The sequence below is a fragment of the Amblyomma americanum genome, chromosome 3 (assembly GCF_052857255.1).
Source record: "Amblyomma americanum isolate KBUSLIRL-KWMA chromosome 3, ASM5285725v1, whole genome shotgun sequence".
NCBI classification, from domain to species: domain Eukaryota; kingdom Metazoa; phylum Arthropoda; class Arachnida; order Ixodida; family Ixodidae; genus Amblyomma; species Amblyomma americanum.
Window position 1 is genome coordinate 60063489 of NC_135499.1, and position 21138 is coordinate 60084626.

Here is a 21138-nt window from a genome sequence, read left to right on the forward strand (position 1 = left end):
CTCCGCCGCTCATACCACGCATACTCATCGCATTTTCTCGCGCCTCGACCACAACTTCAAAGTCCAACCCCTATTTGCTCGCACTAACTTACTTCATTCTTCACCGCTCTTCATAGCCATTCGTCACTGGAACAAACTTCCAGAAAGCGCTGCATCAGTTAAAAGCAACGATGAGTTGGCTCCCAAACTGAATTCTTTTTTTTTATATGTGAAACATCTGCCGCACTGTTTGTTTTAATTATTTGTGTTTATCATTGCTTTTATTCATGCCTTGTATTCTTCCCCATCCCAGTGTAATGCCTCCCTGAGGCCTTTAGGGCATGTGAATGAATAAATATATTTCGTATATCTGCGTGTATCGGCGGCCATATGCAGCCAATGCTGAGGTCTGGTCGCCAACCATCCAATGGTCGTTTCGCTTCCCAGAGACTCTTGAAAACCACGTGTGTATTTCAGTGACCAATGACGGAAGACAAAGTGGACAATGAAGCATAGACATATGAAATACGGCCCGTGGAATGCTTCTGAACCGGTTTTTTAAAACCGTTTGCTCGGTTCTTGCGCCTTTCGAAATGCAAGTCAGATCTCTCTCGCAGTGTAGCTATTTTTTACCTAGGCATCTCACATGACATGTTCTAAATTTCAAACTGCAAGTGAAGAGTATTTTAGAAGCACCGAAATTGCCCCCAATGAAAACAAAGCAGGGCATCGAAGACTTAAAAGCCAGGGTTGGTGACCCTCAAAAAAATTTCGAGCAGCGTACCAATAATAAAGATGATGTTGCACCGTCATTGTTACTGTTGAAGACGTAAACTGCTGATTATTGCGAACGCACAGTGTTTTCACTGATGTCGTTGGCGATTTAAATATTCAAATGAGACGGAACAACCTGCACGTTAAAAGCTTGCCAGAACATGACACGGAAGACTTCGCGGCAACATAGCGGGCGCTCGAGAGTTCCTCTCGTCCCGCCTTGAATTATACGCAGGCAAAATTGAAAGCGTCCACCATACAGGAAATCGACACCCCGGTACTCATCGGCCAATTATCAGCAATTTTTTAAATTTTGAGCCAACAAATTAAGCCACCCGCAAAGCCTCTAAGTGAAAGGATGTGTCCCCCAAGGCATGTCTTGAAGAAGGCTATTGGGCAGTAAAAAGCTGCAAGATTTTCGCCAAGAACAACAGTACTGAAAATGAGCGCTATACTTGCCGCTTCAGCAAGCTATAATTTCACGGCATTTGGTACCCTGACGATGCTATGACTAATCGAGTTGTACAAGTTTCACCGCATGATGCAAGTTTCATCGCGCTTCGGTGTGACAAGCAGCTCAAAATGAACCTAAACCAAAGGCAGCCTACACAGTATCCATTCCCTTGGCCGATTTCCGCAGCTTATTTCCCACACTTGACGCAACCATGCATGATGCACTAAACATTTGCAGCTGCTAATATCCTTAGCGCGGAAACCTGGTTGACACAAGCCGTGTCAAACAGCGATTTAGCATTTCCAAGCCATTTATGAATCTCGCGTAAAGAGAGACTTCCTTTGCGCAGAGGAAGCGTCACGACCGCGGTAAGAAGCGGCTGTCAGCCATTGCTGCTTCCTCTTGACACGCCTATTTCACTGATCTACGTGTGCCGAGGCGATGTAGTGGTATTCACGGTGTTCGCTATTGCTGACCAGACAGTCGGCCTGAATTTGTCGATTCTTTTCACTTGGTTTTTGGTCTTACCAATATCCCTCAAGAGAAAAGTATATAACAGCTCTATCTTGCCAGCGCTTACCTATGGGGCGGAAAAGTGGAGGCTAACAAAAAGGGTTCAACTTCAGTTAAGGAGAGCGCGGCAACCTATGGAAAGAAAAATGACACGTGTCACATTAAGAGACAGAAAGAGAGAAGGCAGACGGGGTCAGGGATCAAGCTCGGGTCAGTGACATCCTAGTAGAAATCAAGAGGAAGAAATGGGCTTGGGCAGAACATGTAACACGAAGGCAAGATAACCGACGGGTCTTAAGGGTAACAGACCGGATTCCAAGAGAAGGCAAGCATATCGGGGGGGGGGGGGGGGGCACAAAGTTAGGTTGGCGGATATGATTCACTTTGGGTAGATAGGGTGACCGCAGCTCGCACAAGAAAAGATTAATTGGAGCGATATGGGAGAGGTCTTTGCCGTGCAGTGGGCGTAGTCAAACTGATGATGATAATGATGATAACTAATAGTATAGCGTCGTCCGCTCAGTGAGTAACGCTGCTCCGAACATGATTATAGACCGCGAACGACCGCACTTCCTTCTGAATTGCCGCAGTGGCTGTCTTCCCCCCATAGGAAGCGGCGGATCGACCTTACCGCGCTTGCAATGCATTGCCGGCATGGCTCGGATGAGCGCCGAAGGAAGACGCACCTGTTCCCTGGGATTGTTGGGCGACTGTCCGGTCTTGACGTCGTAGTGTGCCCGGTGGAAGGGCATGTACCGCTGGCCCGTGCACTTGCTGTCGTACATCTCGTCGCAGCGGCTGATGGGGATGCGGTGGAACTCGATCGGGCATCCAGGCTCGCTGGCCATCAGAATCTCCGACGAGATCACCTGGCCTGGTGGGGAGAGAACAGCGCCAAAGGGGCACTTTGCTAATCCCAGTCGGATACTGCAATGCGATGAACAAGGCAAGGCATGCAGTATGCCTCATTAACCAATCTCCTTGCTTCCTCGCGAATTAAATTAATGGCAGATTGATTAATGCGGTCGCAGGATCATATATACAAACTCGAATGGCAAACAAGAGGGTTTATACGAGAGAAAGCAGCTGCTTCGTTATTAAGTGAGCCGTATGACGCCACTTATTCAGGGTGATTCAAAATTTTAGAGAAAATAAAAATTCAATAATCCGAAAAGTAGGGACAGCGGCAGGATGCGTTTTTTATGGAAATGCATTTTTAATAACGAAAAATTTTTATTGCCCATTTGTCACAGAAAGATGTCGCGTACTGACTGACACCACTGTAAAACTGAGCGGCCACTTTTGGTAGCAACTGCAACTCGCTCAATGGTTGCGGTGCTCAGCTTCTCACCGGAATGCCGCTGTTTCGATCCCGGTTGTGGCGGTCGAATTTTACTGGAGGCGAAATGCTAGAGACCCACCTGCTGTACGAGGCAGTTCTCGTTAAAGAACCCCAGGTTGCCGCCGGACCGCACCTCTACGTCGTCTCTCATAGCCTGAGTTACTATGGGGCGCTAAGCCCCATAAAACCAAAACCAACGAAAACCAAGGAACTGTTCTGGGAATGAGAATTCTTGGTATTAAAAGTTTTCCACGTATTTATGTACATTTTTGTGAAAACCGCATCGCGCTATTATGTCTACAAGCCCCTTTTCTGCATCGCAGCCTATGTGAATGTGCATTTGAGATTAGCCTTCAGTTCCTGTGGAGCTTGCCTACTGACCTGTGCCTTTTGTGATCGAGCGCTTGCCTCACACGCGTTCTGTACATGCTGTGTGCACCAGGCAACTCAGGTGGGAGTAGCCCCAGCTTAAAAGGGTACAGTCAATTTGGACACGAGCACCAGTTGTGCTGCTAGTTCTACATTGAAGTTCAAAGCGTCGCACGGGCATTGTTCGCCCAGCGGAGCTCTACTTCGAACAAAGCAAAGAGGTCCGCTTCCGTAGTATTAAGCTGCCCGTGAGAAGGGCACTCACCGAAGAAGACGAACAGCACGGTGATGTTGCGCGCGGAGGGCAGGCCGTCCTCGCCCTTGAACAGCTCCTGGCTCAGGGAGCGTGCGCTGGGCCGCCCTTCGGCGATCATGTAGACGCCGTCGGCGTACGACGACGGGGCCTTGCGCACCAGCTGGCTCTCTGCGCCCGAGTGGGGAGGAGGCAGGTCAGGTACACATGCAACGCCCTAATCGGATGCTCCGTGCAACCAGCGCCGGCACGGAGATGTTACAACGGACGGGCATGTGCACAAGAGAAGACGATGTCAAGAGCACATACACACGCGCGGTATGGGTTCTCATCACGTTGGGAGTCTCACGCCCAGTATGTCCGAACAACTGGCCCGTGAGCATTAAGGCGAAAGCCTTTAATGGCTCATACTCGCGGTGCACGCCCGTCCGTCCGTCCGTGACACTCTTCAACTCGATAAGAAAAAAAAAATCTTTGTGTCCGATGGGATTCGAACCACCATCCTTCCGTTCCACAAGCGAGCGTGCTGACGTCTACCCTACTTCCTGCCAACACATATGCAGTTCTGCTTGTCTAGGACGATGGAGAGTGTTTGCAGAAAGGCGTCGAATCAGATGGATTCCTCCCAAATGCCCTCCAGTGTCTCCAGCATTTAATATTCACAAACAATTGCGTACTTAATTAACATCTTAAGCACATATCAGTGACACAAGCAGCAACACCGCGCTAAATACTTCCGCCTCACCGCACTTTAGGTCAACAAAATGCCCCCTGAATTTATTTTGTCAATATCATGTCCTCTCCTGCGCATACGCTGAGGTGTGAATAAATTTTCAAGGCAGCCGCATGCAATGAATAGTCTTACACAGTTCGCAAAGAAAGCTGCATGCTGCTATCTGGAGTTGCTAACTGTACTAAATGCATTTTAATTACTCAGTCTAGCTCGCACTTTTTTGCACTGCTGAAAGTTCTCAATGACTTCTGAATGCTTGCAAAGAGTCCCACATCGTAATGCCTGCTGCTAAACGTCGACATCAACCTGCCTATTTCCGGAGACAGGCGCACCGTCTAAATCGATTGAGTGTGTTATGTCAGATGGTTACCTAATAGAATAAATGTCAACGGTGCAGTATCTTACGTTCCATTTTCAGACATCCACCTAAATTGTGAGTGAAAAGAAAACCAGTACGTTTAGCAGTCTGGTACCGGAAGCTATTGGCAGTGTACAGGCAGTTTTTCCAGACAATAAGAGCGCTCTTTAGCTTGATACCGCATGTAAAATGAGCTAGGCAAGTTTAGTGCGTCTTATCCGAAGTTCTCAGCTATATATAAAAGCATAGTTTTATTGATCGGACGCCCTCATGAAGAGGTTGCAACTTGTGAGCGATGTTTGTTGCACCAATCAGTTCAAATTTCATCAGTCATAGTATATAGCAATAGCAGCACAATACGCTTTGAGTTAGAAGATCGCTGGTAAACATGTAATCTGTGATGCTTATAGGTTATTCACTACACTTCAGCCAATGATTAAAAATGTGGTACGCCGGATAGACGTGACCACGATGTTTACCGTCGTGTTGTTCAACTCAAACAAATATTCGGATTCTTCCTAATTATGCCGGTATTTAAGAATAATACTATAGAAACATTCACAATATTCAATTTAGACCCAAGCGCATTTCGCGAAGTTGCAGAGGAGGTTCAGAAGCATCTGATTATTTTTTGTGCGTGTGTGCCAACGTACCTCAGGGGTTGTCTTTTGTCCGGAATTTGAAAAAAAAATCGCGAAATGAGAAAGTTGCTGCGCCCTTGTGCGAATGTATTGCAGTGCTCTCAACTGAGTTTTAAGCGAGTTTTAAGTGACAGTGCCTATGAGAGGCGCCGCTCGCTTCTACGGGCTGCACAATGACACCTTGCAAGAAGAAAAAAAAACGGAAGCTACGTGAACACGTTCACTGCGGCAGCGATTTTAGGGGATCTAACCCCAATGCGTCGTAGGCCGTGCACTGGTGGGCCAACATTCGATATTCTTGTGGGCGGCATGACCCAGGAGTGAGTCTGCGGCGAAGTCGACTTCTTGTAACAGACAACAGAAGGCGTGTGTGTTTACTGCAGGCTGTTTGAAAAACCTGAGCTATCGTACGACTTCACAGCGTCTCAGCATTCTTGCCGCTCAGCAGTAAGACACGACGTGACCCACCGGTGACCCACGAGGCATGCAGTGAACGTGTTAAGCTACTAAACAGCTTTTCCTTCCTTCTCCGTTTTGCCTGTGCGATGCCTGAACTTCGTCGCATTTGGCTTTTGGTGGCCTCCTATCCCTTGATCGAGACCGTCGCACGCAATTTCCATTGTCGGGCCGCTCACTTCCACAGTGTCAGCGCGCACGCTTCGTTCCTTCAAAATAAGCTTGAGAACCAGGCACGTAGCCAGTAATTTTCTTTTCGGAAAGGGTCCAGGTTAATTTCTGGTGTCGAGCGGCGTAGGTTGGGGGTGGGAAGGACCCCTCCTAGGGCACGCGTTCGTTGAGAGCAGCACGCTATAGAGCGGAGAAAATTCGCATGCTTTGTTTTTTTCAGGCTTCATGTCACCACCTTTTTGAAATTTTTTTAAAATTTTGACCATTAAATTTTTATTTCACACTGACCTTATAAAGCATCGTTTTATATGATATTCAAAAGCAAAAAAGACTAACATATCATGCTAAAATTTGTTATTGACAAAAAATGGCCCAAACTTGGCTGTTACGCAAACATTCATAACTAGACAATGGAGTGCAGAAATTCTAAACTTTCTGGCACAGAGTTAGCCAACTAACCAGGCTGTGCAACCAACTAGGATCTTTGCCGTCCGATAATTGGGAATCAAGTTATACAAAAAATTCCAAAGAAAACAAACAAATGTCATTTTTGTTTGCATTCCTTGGCATAAAACATGATTACACCAAAACTTACAATTCGATTTCATTCATCCTAGTTCATTGCACAGGTTAGTAATGAAGAAATTAGCGTGCAAAGTTTCATTGAAAAATATTTATTCAGTTCGAAGTTACAACTGTTTGCGCAACAAGAAAGTGCAAGAAATCAAGTTTTGAGAAAAACACGATTAAAGTTTTTCAATCCTTGCAGAAACAAGATCACCATGCCCAAGGAAGTTAAAATCCACCAGGTTCATAGCTAGGGCCCTCCTTAGCTGCCACGAGCTTTCTTCTGGCTTTTGTTGCTGCCCGTCTTTTCTTGCAGAGATGTTTTACCTCACCCGTTGATTGACGCACGGGCCTTCTTCACACGGTTCTGGTCACTGGTGCAACATGCTACGAGAGTGTGGTGGCCAGGTTCGATGCCTGCTTCCCTCAAAATATCTGCTGTACTTCTGTTACCATCATTGAAGTGGCACACAGCATCATATCAACCAAAAAGTAGGATGGGCAGGCTCACGTGGACGTCTTTGGGAACCCGTTGCCAAATCATACCGTTGAAACTCTCGTTGGCATTTTGGGTTTTTCCATGCAGGCACTTCTTTAAGAGCTCGTCCGTACAGAGGTCAGTATATACCGGCTTCACTTTGTTGAGTACCTCATTGGAAAGGCCTCCCTTGTGCTTGTAGCATCCACCACCGAGTGCATTCCTTCGGTTAAACCCGCACCAACTCTCAGTGCCAAGAGGGCACGGACCATGCGTTGGTGTTTCATCTGTTGAACTACAGTGAAAGAGGCTCGCTAATGCAGCTTGCTTCATGGCTCGCAGGTCTCCCACATTCGCTCTGATGGCAATACCATAATAGTTCTGCAGCCGGTCGATGAGGACATCCGTTAACTTTCCTTTGCCTCCAAGCCCAGGAACACTTTTTTTCAACTTTCGTAGTCGGCATCCTACACGCTTCTGTACGTGCCCAATGCACTCCAGTTTGCGCACACTATTTGTGCCATATATGTCCTTTATAGCCGCGTGGCTCTTGGAGTCGCCATCTCCATAGAGGTCTACATATTTTAAACCACGACTTCTTTCTGCTCGCTCGAACATACGATAGAGCCCTACTGCCTCCATACCACCAGCACTAGCGGTGTAGTTTGCTTGGCACTGGGTATGATTTGCCTTCCACTCCAGATATTCAGTGCTTGAGGGATTCAACTTGCTTCTCGAATGGCATGCCCTACATTTACTTGGCATGCCTTCTACGTCAATAACTTTCCCAGTATCAATGGATATCAAGGTCACACATCCATTCAATGATGAATGTCCACGCCTTTGCCATGTGCCATCACCTGACACACCACACTCAGTACTTTGCACAACACAACGCAATTCAGCAGCGGCATTCATCATTGACTTAGACGCAGCAGTCTCTACCGCTTTATAGAGCTTAGCAGATATCTTTTGGCAGGCAGAATGCCAAGGCGGCGGTGGCATGTTCATCACTTTCGTCAGCGTTACAGCTCCAGAATATCCCTTGCCCAGCTGGCGCATTGCGTAGACAAGACGCAGGTTGTTCTCAATAGCACTTCCAACCTTTTTCGACGATTGAAATGAATATGCATATGCACATGATATTCCAAGCTGCGAGCATTCTTCCAATCTGAGCGACGTCTTCTTGCATTCCGGGCAGGCCAGTTTTGCAGAAACAGATGATAGGATCTCCATGTCAATAATCCTATTACCTTGCAGTAGAGGTTCTTGCAGCGGCACTTCACAATTGTTTTCTAAGTTCCCAAGCTTTGCAGCACTCGCCGATACATTCACGTCCGCATGGTCTTCGGTCGGAGCATTCCTTGTATGTCGATTGCCAAGAAACTTCCGTTTCAATCGCCTTTTTACCCTGAACTTGAACATGCTTTCTAATAAAAACGTCCAGCTTATGTTCTTACTGTTGCTACTAAAAATAATGCCTATAAAAAGGATGAATCCGGCAGCATTCAAAGCGGTAGCACAAAGCGCACGCAAAGTAAACAACAGAAACGCTTGTAGCGTCATGCATCGGTTGCATCCCCCTTGCGGAAATTTAAAGAAATGTTTAGAAAAAAACGAAGCCTTACAAATTGCCTTTAATAATCTTTTACATATCAGACTAAAACATAATAAAAAGTTTCAATATACGCCGTTGATTATCGCTGAGTTATCAGTTTCTGTTACCAAACCACATCAGTTTCGGTTTCAGAACTGTTCACCACCTGTTCGAAAGTTAGCTATAACTTTTGAACTAAATAAGCTACGAACATGATTCTTGCTGCAAAATATTTTTGAATTTTTGGGGACTCTCTCCATTTAAAAAAGAAAAAATGTCATTTTTACAACAAAAAAAAACACCTTTTCAAAGGTGGTGACATACCTTAAAGACGGAAAGAAGGACGTACACCATTGAGGTACGTTGATTAAAACTGAATGCGTTATTTCTGAACGACCTCTGAACTTAACGAAACGCTCTTGGGCCTAAAATGAATAACCCGGCTTTTGCGAATTATTCTCTGCTAATTAATTAAGCGGAATTCAGCAAATATTCTGAGTTGCAGCAGATGACAACAAACAACACGTCGCTGCTTTCCCGCATCTGCGGCGTACCACTATTCTTAATCCTTGAAAGAAGTTAATGTGAAACATCCTTTATATTGAAAGCCGAGGTAACTGTAATGCTTCGGTCATCAGAGGCCCTGACGATTGCCGCTTTAACCTTTCTTAACGTGCCACCACTGATGCACGGCACAAGAGCACACGCACGCGGCTGTGAGCTTCTTGGAAGGTTGTGTGTCGATGGTTTGGGTCATACCTTTCATAATACGACGGTATCGACAACGCAACAAGCTTTTAGATCAAGGGCGAATTCATTTTGTTTACGAGTCTCTCTTTTCAAGTGGGTCTACATGGCACACATGTAATATCGCAGCAGCGCACCTCATGTACTGCTCCATCGATATCGGCGTCCTCGGCAAAGTGTGTACGGAAAAAGCGTTGGGGCGACAGGGCTTCATTTCTCCATCGCAGGCGGATAACCGCCACCGTCTCTGTCGTCCACAATATAGGCGGGCGAAGTATACTAGAACATTGAATGCAATCAGAAACATAACTCTATTAACCGCAACCGTACGACATACGGGACGGGAGCGATATTTTAAGTTTTCATGCCTTGTCGTTAGACAGAAAAGAAAACATGCTTGCTGAATGCACTTCCAGGTATTCCATTCTTCTGAACGGGTCGAGCCTTTTCAAATGTTTGAATTGCATAGGATACAGAACTTTCAAAAAGAGTTCGAATATCGAAGTTATATTACTAAAATTTGTTCGAAATTTGGGTTATCCACAGACCAGCACTTTTTCTGCTTTGCTTCTAGGCTGAAGATCTTTATGCTGCTCCACGGAGCTACCTCTCCGCGTCTAATTTGAGCACTACTGCCTTCGTTTTATTTCTCTGACGCCTGCAGCACATGCTCAATGACAAGACATGGGTTTGACGTTTTATCCTGCTCTACTTTCCTGTGCTTCGGCCCATCTGCGCTTATCACTATGGAATGACCGCTAGTTATTCCATTCGCTTACCTTACGTCACTTCTGCTTACGTGTTGCTCCTACCTGCAGACGTGCGACGCTCGGACACCGTACACGCAATTCAGCGATACCATCATACTCGCAAACGCGAAGCTTTTTTGCTAAGTCTCCAACCTTTCTTCAGTATACAGGCAACCCAACAAAAAGCTTCACGCGCGGCCAAGCTTCACTGCCCCCCCCCCCCCCCCCCCCCGCGCCCCTTCCCCTGCAGTGCCTCCTATCTAGTCCGAAATGTCTTTAGCACACGATAGGTAGCCTCACCTTCTCAAGCACTGCACCTACCTGTCTCTGTTGTTCTACTCGGGGCAAGTGGACGCGAGCGTATCCGCAACCATCCACATGGAAGCGATTCCAAGTTGGTCTCAACTTAGGCCCAACTGATTCGACATCCACCGCCAGTCTGAGGGTTCTCACGAAGGGGGTCGCCCAATCAGCCTTTCCCGACATACACTCCAGGGTGGCGGCACGGCGCAAAGACCAAGCGAGCAGCAGCTCGCTCAGCTGTGTTTCATAGTCCTTTAGGTAAAGCCCAACCAATATAAACTGGACCAGTTTCGTGTCGGTAGAGCATGACCAATCAATATTGCCTGGTGTGACGGTGAACTAGAACTCTGACGAAAGGGACGATAAAAAATGGAATAACCAAGGGCCCCGCTACGCTCACACTTTCGCTTTGCCGTTTTGCAGAACCTTAGAGCACTTTAATCTGGGCAGCCTGGCGAAGTGATCATCTTAATACTGACTCTGACTGCGCAAGCACAGCGCATGATGAAACCGTGACACGAGTGCGCATCAAGAAGGTGCGTACAGAAAATGGTGAGCTGTGGCCGGCGATGCGGCTCTTGTGCCCTTGGGAACCGCTCAGAAAATACAGGAGCGCAGACAAAAGACTGCGAGATGATGGTAAGATCGCTAGTTTCGTTCCCGCGCTGTCTTTGGGTTCCAGTCCTGTATCTAAATCACATATGAAGCAGCGAGACAAGCAGCAAGCACCGCAAGGTGACACGGCACACCATGCTTCAGCGCACGATTCCCTGCACTTCACGCGGCGCGCATGAAGCTGCTCGCCGAGCACACTTGTGTGACTCTTGATCCTTGCTGGCACTGAAGGCAATGTAAGTAGCTTAGCCTAACGGACAAACTGCGTGGCTCGGCCGCGTGACGGTGCGGCGTCAGTTCGAGTCGCTTTCCAGCATGAACGTGTTCCTTCCGTGGCTGCACGATAATACCCGCGCTCTTGTACGATTCTTCGACTCCTAAAATGTACGCATACGAGACTTGACCGCAGGCAGCGCAGCCAACCAGGGACTGTAGAACTGCAAAGCAGACTTCATCAGATGTCGTCACGGCGATGCCACGGAACGAAAGGAAAAAAGGAGGGGACGCTTAAGCTCCACCCTAAAGGTGTAATGCGATAGCGTAATGCGTTAATTGAAATATATGCAGAAGGTTTTACATTCTTTGCTTTACGCACTACTTTACATTCATAAATCACTGGGAGTCCTGAGACCCCTCCAGGCGTTTAAGGGATGCGCCACTGCCCTGCCATGGCACGTGCTTCCAGCATTGTGCCACACATGTTGCTCCTCCCGAGCGATCAACCCTTAATGTAAGTTCCCCTCGCTGCGGTGGGCAGTTTGCTAAGTAGGTTGTAATGACGCCGCAAGGTCACGTGACCTAGATGGCCTACCTGCATCCTAGGTTGCTCTCTGGAGACCACCTGCCAGAGCCATGCTCGTGAAAGAGCGTTAGCTCTTACTCATGTTTGGAGATTTCGTGGGGTCTGCTACCGCCCCGAGATCACAGCGCCATCTGCGACAGTATGCTCATCACGTTTCGAGATTTCGTGGGGTATACTGCCACCCTGAGATCACAGCGCCATCTGTGGCGGCAACTAGAAAACAGCACATACCGCATTGAGACTAGTAGCGCCGTCTACAATGCATTTAATTACGCTATATATACTCCGACAACCAAAGGCACCCAGGCACCCTAGCGGGGACAGCAGTGCACCGAATTTGGTAGGCAAATAAAGCCCTACGGGTGGTGGTATAGAAATAAAACCACAATTAAAGAATAGGTAAACATTGTATACTTGAAATTGCTAATTGAAGCGTTACCATATCGCGCCGCAAGCCGAATTCTAGGCACACCTTGACCCTCCAAACGAAGAAAATTCCGTTTGGGACGTACACGAAAGGGTGCGCAACTCGGCAACGGGTAGAGGTGCATCGTAAGTTCTCTGATAGATGGCGCTAGGCGTCTATCACTCCGCTAGGTGGAAAAGTTCGTTTTCTTTTCCGAACCGCTCAGTGTTTTCTTCACTGGCCCCGCTGGATGCGGAAAGACTTGCGTTTTACGCACGGAAAATGCAGCTAACGCTCGTTACTTCAACGTCTTCCAGACGGTGGCGGCCTTTTTTCGCTCATAACGCCGACAAAGCTGACGCCGTGAACGCCGACACCCGATTTTCTGGTGAACGGGGCCTTTAACGCTATCCAATTGATACGTTTCACGTTTAAATTCTCCTACCACAGTGGGAAGTGTTTTCTGGAAGCGAACTTAGCTTTAAAATAGCATCTCCGCCACAGTAAGTGTTTGTCTATAAAGTTAAGTTGAGTTAGCTCACCAACACAATGATTCACTTAAGTACGTCATATCGGGCCGCAAGCAGAGAGGCACAGCTGCCCTCTGGCAAACAGTCGCCTGATGTTCGGCGTCTCGCGGCCTCTTGTTCGCAATGCGACCGGCGAAGAACGGCGTCGCATTAGGGGCCAACAAGGCTGGAATAGAGGCGAGCTGTTTAGTAAATAATTTCGAACTAAGAAGGAATGGGGGCCCCTTGAACTAACTACTATCAAGGGAAGAACAGGGGATAGTTTAGTTGTAACCAGTTTAGCGCGATGCCCTACACAACGTTAAGGCCGTTTCACATGATGCGATTGTTGCCGCAGCGCAGTGCGATTTCTGCCGCTGTGCGACAGAAATGCGCGTCGTTCTCGTCGCAGGGCCACTGCGACAGACTTTCAACAAGTTGGTCGCATTGTCGCAGCGTCGGTGCGGTCGCAGCGATGGCCACAGTAGTCAGCCAATAGGAGTTCAGCGACATGACAGGAAAGTCTCGAAAACGTTTTATTGAACTTAATAATACATCACAGCTCAATATTATTACTCACGATTACGAAATAAACGCCTGCCACGATGTTTGACATTTACTGCAGCCGAAGAATTTTCACCCACTGAAAGGCCGCACCGACGCTAGGGTGCCGACGGCACCGACAGAAATCGTTGTCATGTGAAACGGCAGCTGCGATTACCGTTGCAACGACAGTGCGACCGGGCCGTAATTTTTCGTTCCCGTCGCACCATGTGAAACAGGCTTTAGGCGCCAAATTTCTAGGCGCTAGTGCCTTGTGAATGACGTTACACAGGCGCCATGGTTCCCATTGAATCGGACGCCGAGCGCGACAGCGCATAGCGAAAACCTAATTACGGTGCACGGGGCAAATAAATAGTCGAATCAAAACTTTTTATTTCAAAGTTTATTTATTTTTTCTTAACCCTCGGTAATCACCTGAATCGTGACGAAATATATAGGAAATATGCGGTACAAATTAGGAAAATGACGTTTTCTTGATGTGTGGCCGATTTCAGATTTTTATCCACATTTCCACCAACATTTCCACCCAGTTGGGATGTAAAGATACATCGTGGAGCTTGTTAGAAGTTCGTATTAGCATTATACAGAACAATGCCCTTGTACTCTTTAGCAATATGACTTTCGTGCAAACATAAATACAAGACGAAGAAATTGGTACACACTCAATTAGTCACACAAAGATGTGTCACAAGTTGCTATAGATGTTCCTCCATAATTGTGCTGGTTGTTGGCAATTAAATAGAGATATAATGTGCAAGAAATGTTTGTGTGAATAAAGATTTAGTGCGCGAGAAAGTTTCGTATGAATGTATTGTTAATGACAATTACACGCTGACTGCTGCGAAACCGAATCGGAGACAATTGTCCAACGTATCTATGTCATACTTTGACGATTAAATTCGTCATTAAAAATTTTTGGCGTTTAGTTTCAACACAGTATACAAAGTTCTGAATTACATACTCATAATGAAAGAGACAGGGAGAAGAGAGGGTACTTCGTAAAGCGAAAGCGTTCTTGGAGTAGTAAAAAAAAAAGAAATCCGCTAAGTAAGCCCGCTGTAAGCAGAATGCTCTCAGAAAGCGTATTGACTCCTTGTGCATACTGATTGCCTGCACTCGAAAACTTGGGATAAAATATTCTTCCTCTTTTGTAGCGCGCATTTCTTGGCATTTCTTGGCAACTAGTGGCGACCCTGAATGTACATTCACCGTGCAACCGGTATCACCTATGATTAAGGCCATAACTTTGCGCTATAATGACACGGAGCAGATACATTGACGATTTCAGTCAGATATGATATTTTTTTACGGTACCCTCCGCACGCTGCGCTTCTATTTCGTTGTCTGTACGAAAGAGGTGAATTAGGAAGGAGTGCGAAGGCACGCAGCACACTGACCGACTGCTCCCCAGTCCTGGTGCGCCAGGTTGTTGTACCATCCATCGTAGCGCTGCTTCTCGATGTGCATCCGGGAGAAGGAAGCCTCATCTGCACCAGGAAGAAAAAAAAAAGACGGAAGCACATGTCAGTGTGGTTTCACCATAGCCCTTTTCAGCCTGCTCCACACAGTGCAAATACGAACCACGTCACTTTTCATGCCCCCAGCAATACAGGGAGATACTAGGAAAGTGGGGCTGCAGATAGGGCCGTTTCCACACCCGTGGAAAGAGCGCATCTTAGAGTTAAGGTAATGCATCTGCATAGGCTCGTGTGCGCAAAACGAAAAATACAAAAACAGCGCTGCAAGAGGAGATGCCTCTTGTTAGCTGCTACAGCTAGCAATTTCACATGTAGTGTGTATTCTCGTCAGACTTCCATGTTCAGAAGTCAGGTTCAGTAAATTTAGTATTCCAAGTTGCTGATAGGCTACTCAGGGAGGTATACCAGGTGTTTCGTGTTTCTTTGCATTTTTCAGTTAAAACTTAATTCCCCATTTTCTACACCATTGTACTCTTCTTTGCATTCGTGCCACAAGCGACGGATTTTTTTTCCTTCCTCATCGCAGAAAATTTTCTTATCGTGCAGTATGCATTACTGTTTCGGGACATCCCATTTGTTTGCAACAAATCAGACATTTTGTCCAACAAAATAGAAAAGAAAACAGTAAAACTTCTCTCCTAAGTGCCTGGTGCAGAACTGACACCGGAAGATACTTCCGCCCTCCATGCATGATCATGTGATGAATCCTTGCATATTCCGACCGCAGCTGACGCCTTCTAGAGAACACACTCGACCCGCTACACACGCCCTTATGGCTTATAGCCATCGTGATAACGGCTTCTCAACCGGAAGACGAACGCATGAGTTTTGGGATTAGATATGCTAGGACGCTGGAAGAGACATCATTTATATCGGGAACAATCCCCATACAGCTACCACAGCAAAAAAGAAAAATAAACTTTGCAGGAAGATTTTCTCAGCATGGCTAGTCGTCACTGAGTGATCATCTGTGATCATTCAAGTCGTAACATTTGGTTAATGAACATGATCCAGTTAAATCCTTCCATGAGTTTAAACAGAGTGGAAAAAGCAAGGAAAACAAAGTTGCTTGCGAGGCACACGCACTGTTTAAAGCAGCGCTGTTCTTTACCCTCCAACGCCTGATCCCGCCATGCCAGCCACGCCGCGAAGGCCCGACCAACTGCGGCCGGTTTACATTGGCCTAGAGATGCGTGAAACTCGGTGCGTTAAACCGCATCCTGTTTCAAAGCTTCCAACGGAGCAACGTGGCACTGTACATGTCGCACGCGCCCGCAGCAAGAATTTCCCACAGGGGCCCAATTAACGTGCCTTTAGTGTCGCACACGCAACAAGCGTTCGCCGGCAGTCTGCTCAAAATGCTTCCAAGCTGCCCCTAGTAATCTTGCGTTTTGTTTTTGGTTTCTTGTTAATATATTTGCATATCCATGCTTGAGAACGTGCACAGCCGCTGCTACGCATGAGTGCTCGGGAGATGTTCTGAATGACGGCGCTGACGGCGCCATTACACGCGTTGCAGGGTGAAGCGCATCGCGACGCTGTTCAAACGAAGCAGCCGCGAAGCGAACCAGCTTGCGAGAGGCGTCGACTCCGCTCCGACAGCGACGCAGCATCGTGGGACGCTGTTATTACGCCGGCACATTCACACACGCTGGGAGACCGCGGAGTGGTTCTCAAAGCGCTCCGTACGTGATTTGCTCGCTGGCCGCGTGTGCGCGCACATTTGCGCGTTTGATGCAACAGCACGCACGTTGTACTTGGAACGAGACCGATTTCCTTCGCTTTTTATTGCTTCAGGGCCCTGCCCTAATTGCCGGCCTCGCTCTTTGGCGCAAAAATGGCGGCGCGCCTTTCCAGACACGACCGCGCAATCATTGCCCTCTCCCGCTCCCTTCTGGCGCTGAGAAGTGCGGCGAGCGGCAATTTTGGAATAATTGCCATTACAGCGCGAGTGTAACACCGAGTGTTTCGCCCATACACCCATTTGTTCGCTCTTCCCCCGCTCCGCTGTTTTATCTTTATTGTGTTTCGTTGCTATTAGGATGGAAGACATGTCACTGAGGTTGAGTCAGGTAGGGTCACGCACACTGCCATCGCGATCAATCCACCTCAACCCCTCATGATAGCCGGGTACGTGAGCGTCATTGATATTGAACACAGGGGACGGGCCAAATTTATGGCCAAGATTTCGCAAAATGATTTGTGCTGGGTGTGCAATTACACGGCTGCCGACAGACTTGGCAATTCGAAAAGAATGGGCCGGGAAGAAAGAAAGGATTAGGAGGGAAGGCCGGTTGGTTGATGCGGAACTGAAGGCCACGCACCGCGAAGCACGCGTCATCCGGCCGTCGCCACACTGCTCACACGGAGGCAGCAGGCAGAACCTATGGCCGCCAAGCAGTACTCTACTTTAAAGCATTCGGATGAATGGGACGTAAATCTGGCTGCTTAATTATTTTTGTTACCATAATAGTAATAATGCTTCTATTTTCATTTTTGCACACAGAGTTAAGATCGAGACTGCCGAAGTCGCACGAGGACTTACGGACAATATTCTGCTGCACACACATACGTATTAGGCGTTTCTGGGAAAAAGAAACAGGTTACATGACTTTGAAAATGGAATATATCTAAAGATAACGTAGACAGAAATTGCGAGCGTATGGCAGTGCGCCTATGTTTCAATTGCGCTGAAAATTTTAAGTGCCTTTTAATTATCACAGTATTTTCATAAATTACTTTCCAACAGGTAATAGAAACCGCAACCTTTTCAATACACCGGGATGCCAGCGCATCTCACTTGCAGGCATCCGTGTTATATTATGCTGCAAAATGCCTATCAAATAATATAATAAAAAAAGCACAAAGGAAAGATTTATTAATTTATAAATTAACTCATCGATCGACTGACTGACTGACTGACTCATCGATCGACTGACTGATCGGTCGATCGACTGACTGACTGATCGGTCGATCGACTGACTGACTGACCGACTGACTGACTGATCGGTCGATCGACTGACTGACTGACCGACTGACTGACTGATCGGTCGATCGACTGACTGACCGACTGACTGACTGATCGGTCGATCGACTGACTGACCGACTGACTGACTGATCGGTCGATCGACTGACCGACTGACTGACTGATCGGTCGATCGACTGACCGACTGACTGACTGATCGGTCGATCGACTGACCGATCGACCGACCGATCGACCGACCGACCGACCGACCGACCGACCGACCGACCGACCGACCGACCGACCGACCGACCGACCGACCGACTGACTGATCGACCGACCGACCGACCGACCGACCGACCGACCGACCGACCGACCGACTGACTGAGTGGTCCCTGTAAAGCTGTGTATTCTTTCGATGAAAATTGTACTACTATCAACAAAGAAAAGAGGGGCCTCATTTGGTTTTGAAATACCTTGAAGACATGTGAATGGCATCCCCTCATTTTTGCGTAGATTTTTCCGCATGTCAATGTAAGGTTATCAGTTATGGAGGCTAGGTTAAGTGCCTCTATCTGCTCTTTGGCTGCGGTTTATCTTCACTGAGCGAGGTGAAGGCCGTAGTGCCGCACCGCATAAGCGAGGCACCAAAGCCAGCCAGCGTCCCCAAAACGTAACGCGGCTTCGAGGCCGGAACACTGTGATTGAATTAAACAATACCAGCGTAGATTTCGTACCGTCTGTAAAAACATTGGGCGTCTACTTTGCTGACAATATGTCATGGACTGACCACATTAGCTACATATTTAACAAGTTTTCCAAAGCAGTCGGTATCGTGCGCCGTCATTGCTTTAATTTTCCTACAGCGGTTAACATGTTACTCTACAACTCAATTTTCTTCTGTACTTAACTAAGGATGGCTCGTGTGGGCAACAACAACAGCAGAAATACTTAATAAACTTAGTCTTACAGAAACGAAGCGTACGCATTGCAAGTTCCATATTTTTTTCACACCGCAAATCTTTTCCAAAAACGCAACATTATACCAATAAAATTCATATATGACTATAGGCTGTATCATAAATAAACTCGCAATAATGAAAAACGACGATGCGTTGATTAATCTCGCTGGTTTATAGAAAAATAAAACAGTGTACGATATGCGCAGCATAGAGCCTTGGAATGTTAAGACATATCGTACCAATTATGGCCATCAGATGTTGGAATACACTTTACCTAAGTTATTGAACCAGCTGCACTGCCGTGATAATCTTGACTTGTCTGACGTTTCTCTACAAGAATTGTGACATAGATTCATGTAGGTTTATGTTGCTATTGTCTTGAGCACCCCCCCCCCCACCCTCCTGTAGCCTTTTTTCCTGCGTGCTGCATTCTGATATTTATTTTTTTTATTTACAAGTATATATTTATAATATGATGCATATGCTTTCATGATGTTCCCATGTTTTCCTTTACCTTTTCTTTGTTCTCGTGCTTCTGCCACCGTCAATGCTGCTCTGTAAAGGGGGAGTCAGGATCCCTCAAACTGTTTATACAGCTTTTTCCCTCGCCTTCCTCGCAACACTTTATTGCAAAATAAACTTCAACACACGAGCGGCCGACTGAACCGGCAATGCCTGTGTCATGCTGGCGCACGCGAATGCAAGTGCTCCTCGAAAAAATTAGCTGCTGTTTAACTACTGCAGAACCCGATTAGAGAGCGAAAGCTGTGGTGTATCGGGCAAGTAGACGCGGCTTGGCGTCTGTAACGTTGAGAGCGTTCCGCACACTGGATAGGCACCCGCCGCGGTGGCCCTGTGGTTAATGCGCTCGTCTACACAGCCGGAGTACCCGGGTTTGAACCCGACCGCGGCGGCTGCGTTTCAATGGAGGCGAACGCAACTGAGGGCACTTAAGTCTGCTTACGTGGAGGATTGCGAAAACATGTATTTGGAGGAAAGGAAACGTTTTTGACGAAAGGAAAACGCGCAGTAGCTCTCAGATCTCGACATCTCGGTGTAGACAACCCCGCGAAAGCATGACCTCTGGCGCTGGGAATGTCAAATTTAGCGACACGCGAAGAGCGGCTTTAACAATCGTAGTGAAGCTTTCGCATCAAAATGCGCACACAGCCGAAACCCATCCTAAGAGTGCGGCAAGCAGGATCAACGACTCAGTCAATGACACCAGGAATGTGAGACCGTACCAGCTCACCCCCTTATCGCTTCTTCAGCATCTATAATCTGTCTTAGAATGTGCTTAGAATAAACAGAATGTCAATTTGAATGAACACAGCACGCAACCAGACCAACCGCCATCCGCCGTCGTTCTGACCTCCATTTCTGGCGGCAGCAGGCCAGGCGGAAACGATAATAGTGATTCGATAATTGAATCTTCTACGTCAGGCCCCCTCCCACTGCCTGCGCGTGACGCTGTCGGAAGAGGCCTGTTGTTTGAGCTGATGCGTGTCTGTTTGGCCCATACGCAGCTGTCGAGGGTAAACTGGGCGGGACAGCGAAGGGAAAGGAAGCCCCAGGGGTGGTCCGGAGAGAGGCCTATCAGGCATGCATGACGATGAGCCGTCGATTATCATCGCGGCTGCGATGCTCCGCTGACAGCCGCTGCGGACACACTTCAAGCGCTGTCAATCAAACTGATGTGCAGTCGACTGCAGCTACGTCGCGTTCAGAGGGAGCATATAGAGTGAACTGGCGGGCCTTAATGAGTACCACCACGAAGATTTTGAGCCAGATGGGAACATCATGGAGCCGCCGAGGAAAAAGGAAACAACCCGGAGGAAAAGAAAATCCAGTTTTATTTCTGACTCCGGGCAAACAGAATTAGTGCAATCGGGTACAGGAACACTCTGAGGAGCAGCAGCGTAGTATTATCTGAGTAACGACAACATAGATGTATTTACGAAGAGGGATCATGGGGGGGTGAACCAGAAGTCATATAATCCCTCAAAACTTCGGCCCATGTGATGTGGCATCATCATTCCCGAGAACCTCATTCCCTAGAAACGCGAAATGAATTCAGCGATGAATCACTACGCGCAAGCGCCGTGGTAGGGCCAATTGAAATATAATCAACCAATCATTCAATGGATCAATCAATCAGTCGGTCAATCAATTAATCAATAAGTAAATTAATCACTCAAACTTTATTTTTAAAAGAGGTAACAAAATATGCTTGAACGCTATATGGGTTAACGCTAGAACGTTATCTAGTGAGGCTAGCCTAGTGGTGCTGTTTGAGGAACTGGCGGGCATTAAATTGGATGTCATAGGGCTCAGTGAAGTTAGGAGGACAGGTGAG

At 47.3% G+C, this 21138-nt stretch overlaps 1 protein-coding gene and 1 pseudogene across 3 annotated transcripts in view; both read right to left on the minus strand.

The window, feature by feature from the left end:
- The window catches only part of Duox (dual oxidase), a 196650-nt gene that overhangs the window by 88327 nt on the left and 87185 nt on the right, over positions 1-21138 (minus strand). For all 3 annotated transcript variants that reach the window (XM_077657416.1, XM_077657417.1, XM_077657415.1), the window contains exons 2-4: positions 14778-14867; positions 3697-3855; positions 2407-2594 (exon numbers count right to left, since the gene is read on the minus strand). In XM_077657416.1, the coding sequence (XP_077513542.1) occupies positions 2407-2594; positions 3697-3855; positions 14778-14867 (437 nt within the window). The remainder of the gene's footprint in view (positions 1-2406; positions 2595-3696; positions 3856-14777; positions 14868-21138) is intronic.
- On the minus strand, positions 6839-8769 carry LOC144122991 (uncharacterized; annotated as a pseudogene).